The 13961-nt window shown below is 40.5% G+C and overlaps 1 protein-coding gene across 1 annotated transcript in view; it reads left to right on the top strand.

Moving 5' to 3' along the window:
* Window positions 1–757: 757 nt before the first annotated feature.
* LOC118430104 (protein MEMO1-like) overlaps window positions 758–13961 on the top strand; it is a 21993-nt gene continuing 8789 nt past the window's right edge. The window contains exons 1-8 of the mRNA XM_035840817.1: window positions 758–958; window positions 4061–4142; window positions 6494–6562; window positions 8182–8294; window positions 9996–10107; window positions 10345–10487; window positions 11234–11310; window positions 13041–13145. Coding sequence (XP_035696710.1) covers window positions 910–958; window positions 4061–4142; window positions 6494–6562; window positions 8182–8294; window positions 9996–10107; window positions 10345–10487; window positions 11234–11310; window positions 13041–13145 — 750 coding nt within the window. The 5' untranslated portion in view covers window positions 758–909. The remainder of the gene's footprint in view (window positions 959–4060; window positions 4143–6493; window positions 6563–8181; window positions 8295–9995; window positions 10108–10344; window positions 10488–11233; window positions 11311–13040; window positions 13146–13961) is intronic.

Genomic DNA, 13961 nt, shown 5'->3' with positions numbered 1-13961 from the left:
TAGAAAAGCGCATTGTTGTAGGTGAGTCTTGTCCCTTAGCTGCTCCGCAATGATGTTCACACATCTGTCCAGCATAATAGCCTGCATACAAGTAGCCTGAGTATCATCCGTATTCTACCGGGGCTCCTTACACTCGCTACCCCTAAAAAATAATTTTTTTAGGGAAGTGAGTGTAAGGAGCCCCGGTAGAAATAGGATGGTACCCAGGCTAGCATACAAGACCCCAGCACGATCTCAAAAATATCAACCGCGTGGAGGTCTGACAGGACCAAATTTGACCCAAAAATGACACTTTTGGCTCCTGTGCCCTGGTTTTACAACCAAATGACCTGAATTTTGGTAAAGTTTTGGGTGCACTAGGTATCTATTCAAATGATCCATGTATAATTCTTGGCATGAACCAATTCAAAATTATTTATTGGGGGATTTTGGGGGTCATTTTCCAATGGCCAGAAGGAGGGGTCAACGACCTCAAGGTTGCAGCCTTCTCTGGTCTTCTCTTGCAGTTGCACTGTTGCAGCCCTGGACATGTGTATAACTTCAATCAAAGAGGCAGCCAATGATCAGCAACCTGAATCAATATCTTGATGAGGATTCGACAGCCAAGTAGCGAGCCTGGTGTTATCTGGAAGAGTCCATTCAAAAACGTTAACAAAGACAGCCGGAGCCTAACCTCTGCTTGGAGAGTAAGTTCTTCTGGGATTCTGAAGCGCCACGCGGTTTGATTCAGAACTGCATTTTTTTTATAATGTTATCCCACAAGGCACCGCGACACTGCGCATGCTCCTCCGCTCCGAGATTTCTGCAAAGAAAAAGCACCAACTAGGGTAGAGAGAAACATTGTAATTCGTTCGTTTTTAGAAATATTTAGCAGTCATTGTGTTCAAGATTGGTGCTTGGAGCTCCAGGATGTCTGTTCGCAGAGCCACTCACGCCGGTAGCTGGTACACTTCCTCAGGTAGGGAGAAAAACAGACTCTCGTAGAATTTTTGATCCAACCCGTACCTACGGTGGCCCGGAAGTACAGTTCCCCTTCCGAGCACAAATGGTCCCTTCCAGCCGAACGCCATGTCGAACAAATAGAATACCCTATTCTTTTTCGAATACTTTAGTACTCGGTGAAAAAAACAGTTCTAGTGGGACAGGAATGCCCAAAGAAAAATGCTATGCCTTTTTTTGTTTAAGACTTCACCGGCAGAGTATAGTTGTTTCGGGAAGGGTAGGCGCTACCAAGGAGGTTGAAACCCTCTTTCAACCTCCTTGGCGCTACATAGCATTTACTTTGTTCCTGGGCTCATTTAATATCGTATGAATATACAAAGGCAGTTGGGGCATCAAACACTGGGAGTTTTATTTTCACACAAGACAAAAGTTCTCCCGTACACAGAGATCTATCTATACAAGGATTATGTCAGTACAATACTAATCCTAATGCTCTATTTACACGTTACTTTTTAAATAGTACGTACGGTATTACTGTACAACAGACATAATTTTTTTCATGTACACACAGTTCATAACGGAGGGTTCCATATTAAACTTAGGAACCAAGAGTTAAATACCAAGAGAGACTATTGACTCAAAAGCGAACCATGTGTTACTCAGCACCAAGAGACCACGTCTAGCGAAATAATAGACATTAAACGAGGACAACAACAACAACAATTAAACTTAGAACGTAAGTTTACAAGTTCGACATCGTATTGTACCAATTTTGGGTGTGTGAAAGTTGTTGCATTTTGACTAATGATAAACGAGAGTGTGGTGTTTGGGGATCCGGATTTTAGGGGATTACCCTATCTTAGGACTACAACAAATACAAGTCTCTCTTTGACTTGTTGGAACGATTTTGAGAAAAAAGAATGAAGAATTTTGTGTCAACTAACTTCAGCTTCCCTCTGGTACGTATTTTTTTACCGTGCGTAAATCACCGCTGATGCGAGACCCGATGTAACTTAGCGACTGTTGACGCCGTGTGTTGCATTCCAAGCCATGTCAACGTTGACGATCTGTCGCTTTGTATGGCTTGGTTCAGTGAAAAGTCGTGATATATTTTGAACCACATTTAAGATTTTTTTGGAGTCTGCTAGTCGTGTTTTAACGTTACCCTGTTTGTTTTTGGACAGAAAAGGAGAAATTTACTTTCAACGATGTTCATGTTATGATGCATTCAGTGATTTACATATTGTCAGATCGGGCCGGTCGCGCCGACTTCAAAGCCTGTCAAATTCTTTCAAGTTGCGAACTTCATGGGAGTCTAAGGTTTCTTGCAGACATATTTGCTACATCAAAATGTCCCGTCGCATGGCGGCTTGTGTATCGTTAGCCGGCCACCGGGAATTTTCCAAACTCAAATTTAAACGACGTGCCTCATACTAGATTAAAAGCAAGTTTACCGTTTTGCAAGCCCCACCTGACTTCTGTATAGCGGAATCAGAGATGCCTGCACTGTTTAGGTACATTCGAACCACGGTCAACGGATTGACCATGACCGTGGCGTTCGACTCCGCGATTACTGTATTATTTCAGGTCAGGTTAATTGCAAGATAAAGTCCTGAAGACCGACGTTTTTGGTGTTTTTTTTATGCCTCATGTGTAAGCAATTAGATTTGCATGGTGATTGTTTTGTAAGTTAAATGTAAGATGCCACACCACGCAGTGACCTTGCTTCGAACATAGCCATTTCTAATGCTCAAATTTTCTTGGTGACGCAAAAATCTGTTAAAGTATGCAATTCCGCGTTTCATCCAGACGACAGCTCTGTGCATTAACTTGGGTTCTTCATGATTTTATTCAACACAGTAGATGAAAGCAAACACGGCTCTCTTCTGCATAAAACTTTATTATTAAAAGACAAAGTAAAACTTGTTCTAAGTTATGGTACCGCATGAGTTAGGAGACCCTCCGTTACATTTTTAAAGGGGCCCAGAGCGATTTTTAGAGGAATAAAATTGGAAATATTTTGGATGAGACAATTGGTACAATATTGACATTTACTTCACCATACTAGCACATTTGTATCATTATTTTGTACTTCTAGCATTTACAAGGACGTGCAAACATGCCGCAAACTTACCCCTTAGATTTATTACGTCCCGCAATAAATAATGTGGAAATTGCATAATTCTATTGTTTTCAATAATTGGACTTCAATAAATGTAACACATGTAAAATATCACAGATGGAACATAAGCAGATACCAAGTATGCTAATGAGGAACTGATTTGCATAATAAATGCAAAAATTGCAAAACTGCTTAATGATTAATGATGGGAATTTTATACTTGTGACAGGTGTATGTTCGATCTGCCTAAACACCACATAAGCATATGGGGCAACAACATTATGTGACGCACTGGAGACAATGTTTATACATTTTACATATATTTAAAAAAAAAAAAACTCCTATGTGTTCACAAGTTATTTCAAGTTAGTCTGCTGGTTTCAAGATCGAAGCAATTCTTGGCAGCCATGTTGGATCGTTCTTTACGAGGAGGCTTCATGGGGAAGTTCTCGATAACTTCCTCGGTTCCATAGACGACAGGGCAATAAAACTACAGAAGCTGTTGGTTCGTAGATTATAGCATGGCACTATTCTATCACTGTCAACTTATAAAACTTGTATACTAAAGTGTTTTCAACCTCAAGTGCAAGCAAGCACGATCCAACATGGTGGCCAAGAATTGCTTTAATCTTGAAACCAGACTAACTCGAAATAACTGGTGAATTCTTTACGTAGGACTTGCTGCGTTTTCAATGTATAAACACTGTCTCCAATGCGTCACACAAGGTCGTTGTCCCATATACACTGCTTATTAGAGTCGTTTGTGGTTGTGGTCGTTTGTGGTGTTTAGGCAGACGGTAGACCCGTGTATGTTAGTCAATGATGAACATCACCATGCATAAATCATGAAAATGTGCAAGTTATTTGCATAAAATTTAAAAAAGCTCTAAATATTTCATGGAGGTATGAGGTCGCCAAACTCTAGTGTTAATGATTATATTGTGTCTGCAAAGTGAATGTTAAGTTTAGTTATGTGAGTTCTTCCATTTGCTGCAGTTCAAGACTTGAATGACCAGCTGGAGGGGTGGCTTGCTGCTGCCCAACCAACGCTGTCTCCTGCGCGGGCCATCATAGCGCCGTATGTATTCCGAGAATAATTTCATTAGGTTGGAAGAATATAGGATATAGGAGAATTCTTTGTACACAACCAGTAGGTACTTACATGGCTTATGTTTCGATGTTTCTCAGACACCTTCGTCAGAGCTTCTAACTGGAGTTCTGCTTCCCACCGCTATATGTAGCCGATGTAGGTGGTTCAACCCCAGTGATGAACCGGGACCGGGAGGGATACAAGCTAAGCCACATTTGGGATTGTTTTCTCACCGCAAAAGCGCCACCTACATCGGCTACATATAGCGATGAGAAGCAGAACTCCAGTTAGAAGCTCTGACGAAGGTGTTTGAGAAACATCGAAACGTAAGCCATGTAAGTACCTACTGGTTGTATACGAAGAATTCTGCTATAGCCATATGCATTGTTCAACTGGTGCAGCCATCCTTTTTTGCAACATACCAGCTGCACATGGCACTGGATATATGATTGAATTTCAGTCCAAGCATTTGGAAAAGCTACTATTGAGGTTCAAGGTTGTCTTCAGATTTAATTATTTCCTGCCCCACTCGTTTTGGAGCCAATATTTTTAATTCCTCTCAATTTCATTGTTAAATCGGCCCTTTCTCATTTACTAGAATATATTTTCACTCATTTCATGTCATGAAGTCGAGATTTTTTGTTTGACGGTGCAAACATTTCTTCTGTGCCGGGTAGGGGTGGGTACCGGTACATCATACTTATTGGACTGGACCTGAAAAAAATCGGCGAACTGGATGTTGGACCGATTGGAAAATGAAGAGATTATATGATCAGGCATGCATGCACACATTTGGGCTTATACTGGTTGAAAAAAAATACCAAGAGCGAAGTAGAGTAGTGTCTATAGTCATTTCTACCTTGTTTTACAGTCAATCGTACAGAGGCAGTTATCCTTGTAGGATTTTAAAACGGCAGTGGAAGTCGATTATATTTCTTTGTAGCGAAATGGACCGTTGTTTTTAGTATCGGACCTGGACCTGGACCTGACCCTCTGGACCTGAACCGGACCTGAATTTTCTTTACTGGTACCCACCTCTAGTACCGGGACAGAGGGACAGGTCCCTGGTGGGGATGCTCCTATTGTTGTAGCTGCTGTACTAGCTGATAAATAGTTCTACTATCCAAGAAGACCAATCCAGGGACCAGTAAACTCTGGTCTATGTGGACAGGTGGTCACTACATACAGAAATTTAGAATTTCTAATTTGTTTCTAAGGCCACACCAATTTAATTTCTTGGTTCACGGATTCGCTCGCTCCTATTTTTTGGAAAAAAAAAATAAAAATAAAAATTACCACTCAGCAAATTTTCACCATTAATGAAGCCATTCACCAACTTTCTGGTGTAGCAAACATAAAAACTGACACTACTTTTGTAATTTTCAATGAACAGGTGCTGTTACTGTACAGTAATAGTGTTTTTGTACTTTTTTCAAGCTGAAAACTTTTTATTCTTTATGTTTTGGATTAGTCCTTACCTTTACCCCAACCATTTTACAAGTTTAATTTTTTTTTTATTTCGCCCTCTCGCTCCATATTTTTTATGAAAAAATCTGTGAACCAAGGAATTAAATTGGTGTGGCCTAAGGGACCAGCAGAAAGTGGTCACATTGGCCAGGTGATTATTTTATAGGTTTGCAATTGAGTTTACCGGTATAGTTTGTGATAGCGCTTCACTTAAAAAAAAAAACTGTGGCATGATGACTTGCATCATATTTGGCCTTGAGAGGGCTTAGAGGTTGTACACATGTACTTGTTGTTCAGTAGAATTATTATGGGTTATCAATACTTGCACAAGTTGGTAAAGCAATTGGCCATAAAACAAAAGTCTTCTTAGGCCACACCAATTTAATTTGTTGCTTCTCAGATTTTTTCAGAAATATATTGGGGCTGTCGGTCGAAAAAAAAATTGCAAAAAGTCTGGCATGAACTTATATAACACAAAAAACAAGGTTAATAGTCCAGTTTTCAGCTTGTCATGGCATGATTTATCCAATAAATCTCTTCCTTTGATTTGATACCACTGTTCTGATCACGTGACTGCAAATAAGCTCTGTGATTGGTTTATCAGCAGTATGTGCCCCTGGAATGGGTTTTTATACAGGTCTGCAATAACAAAACCTATATTTTTTTTCTTGGGACTTAATTTGATTTTTTTTCCAAATCGGAAAAAAATGTGTCGCGAAATCCGAGAAGCAACAAATAATATTGGTGTGGCCTTATGTACCTGTTATCAATAGAATTTCATTTTCAGCATTTCATTTGGTCTGAGATTTCCATGATATTCAAGGGTACAGTTAGTGTCATACATTGTATGTAAGGATAATTTTCCTTTTCAGTCATGCAGGGTATGCCTACTGTGGGGCTTGTGGGGCACATGCTTATCGACAAGTGGATCCCAGGAACATGTGAGTATATCAGCATGTTGGGCATGTACAAGTTTGGAGGGGATTACAATGTTTATCATTTGTACTGGTATTAAAAAAAACACAAATCACTGTGCACAAACCATATGTGATGAGCACAAATGAGATACGTAGTCTTTTCAATGCAAAGTGGTAGCCAATAGTTGTGTTGGGAAAACTATGTTTTTAAGTGTTTCTACCCGTGATGCATTGAATGAACGTATACCTCCTACATACAGATGTATGCAGTAACCTGTGAGGTACTTGTTTTCTACCTGTCTGCGCATCATATTTTCCTATCGCCAAAGATCCAGGCCACCATGTTGAATTATTACTTTGTCATGTGTTGGCTGGTTTGCATTAAAAGAATGTGTATCATTGTGCATTTCACATAGTGATTCATGCATGTGGCGTAAGGTTTGTACATTTTTGCATACTGCCGTTCATTAATTTTTCATAAAATTTGTAGGTTTTTGCATTGAGTGAGTTCTTGTTATGATCCTCAGGGTGAGTTGTTGCACTCCTCAGGGTGAGTTGTTGTACTCCTCAGGGTGAGTTGTTGTTGTACTCCTCAGGGTGAGTTGTTGTTGTACTTCTCAGGGTGAGTTGTTGTACTCCTCAGGGTGAGTTGTTGTTGTACTCCTCAGGGTGAGTTGTTGTTGTACTTCTCAGGGTGAGTTGTTGTACTCCTCAGGGTGAGTTGTTGTTGTACTCCTCAGGGTGAGTTGTTGTACTCCTCAGGGTGAGTTGTTGTTGTACTCCTCAGGGTGAGTTGTTGTACTCCTCAGGGTGAGTTGTTGTACTCCTCAGGGTGAGTTGTTGTACTCCTCAGGGTGAGTTGTTGTACTCCTCAGGGTGAGTTGTTGTACTCCTCAGGGTGAGTTGTTGTACTCCTCAGGGTGAGTTGTTGTTGTACTCCTCAGGGTGAGTTGTTGTTGTACTTCTCAGGGTGAGTTGTTGTACTCCTCAGGGTGAGTTGTTGTTGTACTCCTCAGGGTGAGTTGTTGTTGTACTTCTCAGGGTGAGTTGTTGTTGTACTCCTCAGGATGAGTTGTTGTTGTTGTTCCCCCTTAGTAGTTCAGGTCCAGATTCAGGTCCAGCAGTTCAGGTTCAGGTCTGGACTTTAAATGGACATTTACAGTTCTAAAGGATACATTTTTAAATCTAACCTTGTGATTTTCCCAATTTAGCAGTTTCTAGCATTAACATGTCTTTGGTAATAGTAACTAATACCTTTAGTTGGTACAGGCAGCGGTGTGCAATGTATATTCAGCACCCAGGACAACACGCAGGGCTCGGCGCTGTACATTCTCAATTCTGTCACTTAACATATTAGGTAGTCTGGAGTGTCACACCGGGGCGGCGTGTTCTAGGATTGGACGGATGTAGGAGATGTACACCGTGAGGAGGTCATCAGTATGGATATGCTTTAGACATTTAGTTTCCTGAGGGAGTACAACTGCTGGTTTGCTTTAGTCCACCTGAGAGTTCCATTTCAGATCGACCTGGATGATAACACTTAGAACGCGCATCACTTTCACCTGTTGAACTTCTATATTGTTTACAGTAAGTTGAGAAAGTACGAGAGAGTCTATTGTTTTGCTTTGTCTGTTTACTCGTAGCAAGCGTGTGTTCATCCTTGGACCATCCCACCATGTCCGTCTGAGTGGCTGTGCGGTGACGGCAACTCAAGTGTACCACACGCCTCTGTACGACCTCACCATAGACACCGCAAGTAAGTTACTTCTTGTCTTCACCCTCACACTCAGGGTTGACAATCGCGGCAAAGCCTAACAATATCACCCCTGACAACTCAGCCACAGAATTCGGTTATTAGGGGCGTGGCTTCTAACCAACTGTCAGTAGTCTATGTCTAGTCAACTGTCAAAAGTCTATACTCTATAGTCAATTCTACCAAGTTTTACAGTCAATCATACAAAGGCAGTTATCCTTGTAGCATTTCAAAACGTCAATAGGAGTCGAATACTCCACAAAACAGATTTGTTTGTTGCGAAATGGACCATTGTTTTGAGTATCGCCCATTCACAAGTTATCACATACTGAATCAGGCCCAGGTTCAGGTCCAAACCTGGATCTGGACCTGAACCGGACCTGGACCTGAATTTTCTGTACCCACCCCTATCCCCAGGTGATTCGTGGCAAAACAGTGCGCGACTTTTTTGAACATTTTAGATATAGCCTAAAAATACAGTTGCCAAAGATGCCTTGGACAACAATAGTTGCAGGATGTATGTAACTGTTGTCTGTCTATTTCTACTACCATATAACAGAAGCACAAATGTACAGTTATGTAGTGATGTTCTTCAGATTCTGTGAACTGGCATATTTGTTAAATAGTTTCACAGACTGGCAAAAATGGTCTTTACAAACCAATACTGAGATTTGAATAAGGCCACACCAATTTAATTTCTTGGTTCACAGATTTTTTCATAAAAAATATGGAGCGATAGGGCAAAATAAGAATAAAAATTGTAAAATGGTTGGGGTAAAGGTAAGGGCTAATCCAAAACATAAAGAATAAAAAGTTTTCAGCTTGAAAAAAGTACAAAAACACTATTACTGTACAGTAACAGCACCTGTTCGTTCAAAATTACAAAAGTAGTGTCAGTTTTTATGTTTGTCCCATTATTCATGAATGAAAAATATAACTGCAATAATAATACCCACATTTTAAGGAGCTTATAATATAAAGGCCAATTTGCTACACCAGAAAGTTGCTGAATGGTTTCATTAATGATGAAAATTTGCTGAGTGGTAATTTTTATTTTTATTTTTTCCAAAAAATAGGAGCGAGCGAATCCGTGAACCAAGAAATTAAATTGGTGTGGCCTAAGGTACACATTTGCTTCCTGTGGCCTTACAGAAACAACATTCCTGTAGCATGCTGCCAAATTAATTCTGCATGGTATGATGTTCCATTTTCTTGTGCTGCTTTCAATACAACGTAGTATAAACACACCTTTGTGTACTTCGACCAATGCCATTGTTTGTCTGTTGGCAAGTGTGACTTCTGGTTAGTGGCAATATAGTGATTCAGGGTTGTAGCCAGCACCCGTCCTTTGCGGCTGGGGACGGAAAAAAATTTTGACCATTCCGTCCTCTGTAATGGACAAAAATCGATATGAAAAGATATAATAAAACTGTCTCCCTTGCGTAATTTTTCACCAAAACAGATGCCATCGAACAGCTTAGTCTACCAGCATAATGTACACCTCAAAATGCAGGAAATATTGTTCCAGAGGGTCTCTATTTCACAATTTTCTGGGGGTGCATGCACCCGAACCACCCTAGAAATATAGCGACGTCTCGCACCTTGGGCACTCGATAGGATTCAAAATCGAGGGGACGGAAAATTTTTTCAGGCTGGCAACAACCCTCTAGTGATAACGTTCATTTTGCTGTGTTTTTGTTGCAGTCAATCAGGAGCTCTTGCAGACAGGGCAGTTTGAAGTGATGGACATCAACACAGATGAGGATGAGCACAGCATTGAGATGCACCTGCCGTATGTGGCCAAAGTCATGGAGAGGTACATGTATAGGGCACAGGGAATGATGGAGGGAATGAATGGACTAACTTTAATTCTAATGTCTCTCTGCTTTGTATGGCGCAATATTAGCTTTTAATGGGTATTCATATAACGATATGTACAAAAAATAGCACCACCCCCAGCCCCTCTCCCAATCAAGAATCTCAGTAAGTAAATTCATTCACTGTACATTTGTAGGGAGTCAAGTCATTATACAATGTATCTTTTTCTGTACAGTAAGAAGGGCCAGTTCACAGTGGTACCAGTGCTGGTAGGAGGGCTGTCTGTGGACCAGGAGGCCAAGTATGGACGCCTCTTCAGCAAGTTCCTGGCCGACCCACAAAACCTCTTTGTTATATCCTCCGACTTTTGTCACTGGGGTAAGACTTTCTGCAGTACCAGCCAACTCTTCAATAAACTGTTAACGGCAAGGAATGTTAATCTGTGACGGGAGGTTAAACTGCGATTTTCAGAACCCATATGTCCAATTTTTCAAAATATTTAGGCAACTGTAAATTTGTTTCTTCTACATGTATACCCATTTGACAAAATAGAGAAAAAGATTGTAATTTGAACAAGGTATATACAGTAACAATTCTGTTCATAATTAACTGGTATGGTCCTCCTACTTATCGCCTTCTTTCCCTTGGACAGAAGTAGCAAGGACCCAGTTTACATGTCAAATTGGTAAAATTTCTGGGGGTATGTTTATTTAGAGGGATGTGTTTATTAGATTTTGAAGATTTGTCTGTTCCAGGGGGGTAATGTTTATTTGGGACATGAGAGTACTAGCATGACCCGGCCACAGGTCGATTATGTATGTAATATGTATTTACGAAAATATTAAGTTAAATATATCATTTACACTACTGGTTCTAAGGTCTAAACATTCTTTGACATATTTACCTATTTTTACACCGTAGAATGTGATCATTTTTATCTATGGCATGGATGGAATGTATGGAATTCTTTTGAACAAGCAGCAAGAAAAGTGAACAGCTTAGTCAGTAACATGAGTTGTTGTTAATTGTTTGGTAGTAGGGTCCATAGATTGGAGTAATATTGATGCATTATTCCATCAAAATGATTTGGTGTCCATAACCTTATTTTAATGTGATGATTTCAGGTCAACGTTTTAAATACGTTTACTATGACAGATCTCAAGGCGATATCTACCAGTCTATAGAAGCATTAGATAGAATGGTAAGTTTAAAACATGTGTACATACTAGCCTGGGTTCCACCCTAGTTAGTTTTTAGAATTTTTTTTTTATGTATCCTACTATACATGCATATAGAGTCAAACCTACCCAAGACGACCATCCGGGGGACTGGGCAAAAGCGGTTGATTTCGTCAGGTGGTCAGTTAGAAGAGTATCGACTCACATCATGCCAGATGCATAGTTTAAATGGTTTCCGTTGTGTCTTATGGCAATTAGCAAGCACACGCACATGCATCCGCAGCCATCTTTATTTTAAACATAACATCGTAATGGCAGTCAAAATCCAACGCAGACTGGCCGAATTTGGCACAACATCGCGCTAGTTATTTTTGAAATTCGATGACACCTCAAGATTTGAAAATGACGTGGTCGTTTTGGGCAGGAATTCGGTCCCAATTTTGGGCGGTCGCCTTGGCCAGGTGGTCGTGAGTGTGCTCATAGTGTACATTAAAGAGAGCAAAACTTTTATACTACATGTTTGCTAGATAAACCCCAAGGAAAGATCTGACTTGTTTTTCAACAGCCAGAGCTCAGGGCTTCCCACCATTTAAAACTCGCTGACTGACTGAATTTTGTGACATCAGGAAGTGGCATGACGATCCCAATCAGTTGTACCAGTACATGAATATGGCTTTTCTGGCTGGCTATAAAACAAGCGAGAACTTGACTTTGGGGGTTATCTAGCATTGGTTCGCTTTTAAACTGGTAAGCCCCAAAATGTGTGAATGCCTGCTGATACAATCTGTTCATTTGTAAGCAGTCCAAAATCCAGTCACTGATTTTTTTCACATCTGTTCTTTTTTACTGGTCTGAATAGAAAAAATAACAACACATTTTTGTACCTGTCCAGTACATTGTGCTGGGTCCACCGGGTTGGAGGAAACAGCTGCCCGGTGTGGTCAGGAGGGCGGTTTCGAGTACATAAGGCAGAGCAATGTATCTCGTACAACTGCATCAACTGCAGATATTATTGTTATCTCAATACATGTATTAAACAGTACTCCCATCGTAATATCTAAGGTACAGACTAAAATTATAACAAACAAACTGCATCAAAATTTCTGTATATTGATTTTTCAAACGCCGTGGTTAAGGTAGCCTGTGTAGAAAGTAACAATAACGGTTGTGCCACATGACATAGCCTATGGTATGGTGCACATATTCTGGACCACCTGAAATCTGCCAACAATTAAGTGGTGTTTCACAAATCCTTCCCAGTCAGAATGGAAAAGGTACATGTACATACCATCAGCAGCAGGTCATCTATGGCCCTCCAACCCAACATAAACAGTAGCTATGTTAACCAGCTATGTAACCAGCTATGTTACCTATAAATACAATCAGAAAATAGCATGTGAAAGCCCCCCAAGACCCAAGGCCAATCAAGACGCCCAACCCCCAAGTTTTTAGACTGCTGTGAAGGCGGGACCAAGAAAATAACATGTTACATGAAATACATTTGCACATGAATCACAACATGCAGCTGCACGAGATACCTTGCTCTGCTGCATGTTGAATACTGAAACCCCCCAAACCTCCTCAACGACTGGACCAGGCAGCTGTTTCTGCCGACTGACTTGGCAACGGTTTCCGCCAACCCGGCACCCACTCCTAAGCTTGAACGTAAATTTATGTAAATTTGAAAACATTGCATATACTGCACATATACATGTAATGATGTATGCATGTAAAATCCTTCTCGTTTGCCCAGGGCATGGACATAATTGAGCACATGAACCCTGCTGAGTTCACATCCTACCTCAGGAAGTATGAGAACACCATCTGTGGACGCCACCCCATTGCAGTGCTGCTAAATGTAAGACCTTACATCTACTTCTGATGAGTACTTTTGCCAAAAAGGTTATGTTCTCAGTTTATCTGTCTGTGTGTGTGTGTCTGTGTGTGTTTGTCTGTGTCTCTCTCTCTCTGTGCGCGCGTGTGTGTGTGTCTCTCTCTCTCTCTCTCTCTGTGTGTGTGTGAATAGCATTACTTGAGAAGCCAGGAATCCCGATATTTGGCAGGTGGGTACAAGTCAGGAAAATCAAAGTCAAGTTTAATAATGGGTAGGTGGGTACTAGTCAGGAAAATCAAAGTCAAGTTTAATAATGGGCAGGTGGGTACAAGTCAGGAAAATCAAAGTCAAGTTTAATGATGGGCAGGTGGGCACTAGTCAGGAAAATCAAAGTCAAGTTTAATATTGGGTAGGTGGGTACAAGTCAGGAAAATCAAAGTCAAGTTTAATATTGGGTAGGTGGGTACAAGTCAGGAAAATCAAAGTCAAGTTTAATGATGGGCAGGTGGGCACTAGTCAGGAAAATCAAAGTCAAGTTTAATAATGGGCCCCCCTAGCAGGTTGTTTGGTACTGCAGAACCATAAAGTGTAATTGTAAATACATTGTACACAGTTTGTATAGTGTCAGACAAGGGGTTGATGGACCAGCATGTTTTTTGTATGTAGATAGCTTGATTTATGCTTTTAAATTGAATTACAACACTATAGATAAACATTATGCAAATGAAGACCTAATTTGCATAATTAATGAGAAAATGCTATAATCAGTTGTTAATGAGGGAAATTTCTTACTTGTAGCACTTAGAAGTTATGTATGGATGAGCATCATTGGACTTGATT

Source organism: Branchiostoma floridae, chromosome 1 (genome assembly GCF_000003815.2).
Source record: "Branchiostoma floridae strain S238N-H82 chromosome 1, Bfl_VNyyK, whole genome shotgun sequence".
NCBI classification, from domain to species: Eukaryota; Metazoa; Chordata; class Leptocardii; order Amphioxiformes; family Branchiostomatidae; genus Branchiostoma; species Branchiostoma floridae.
This window is presented reverse-complemented; position numbering and strand designations above follow the sequence as displayed.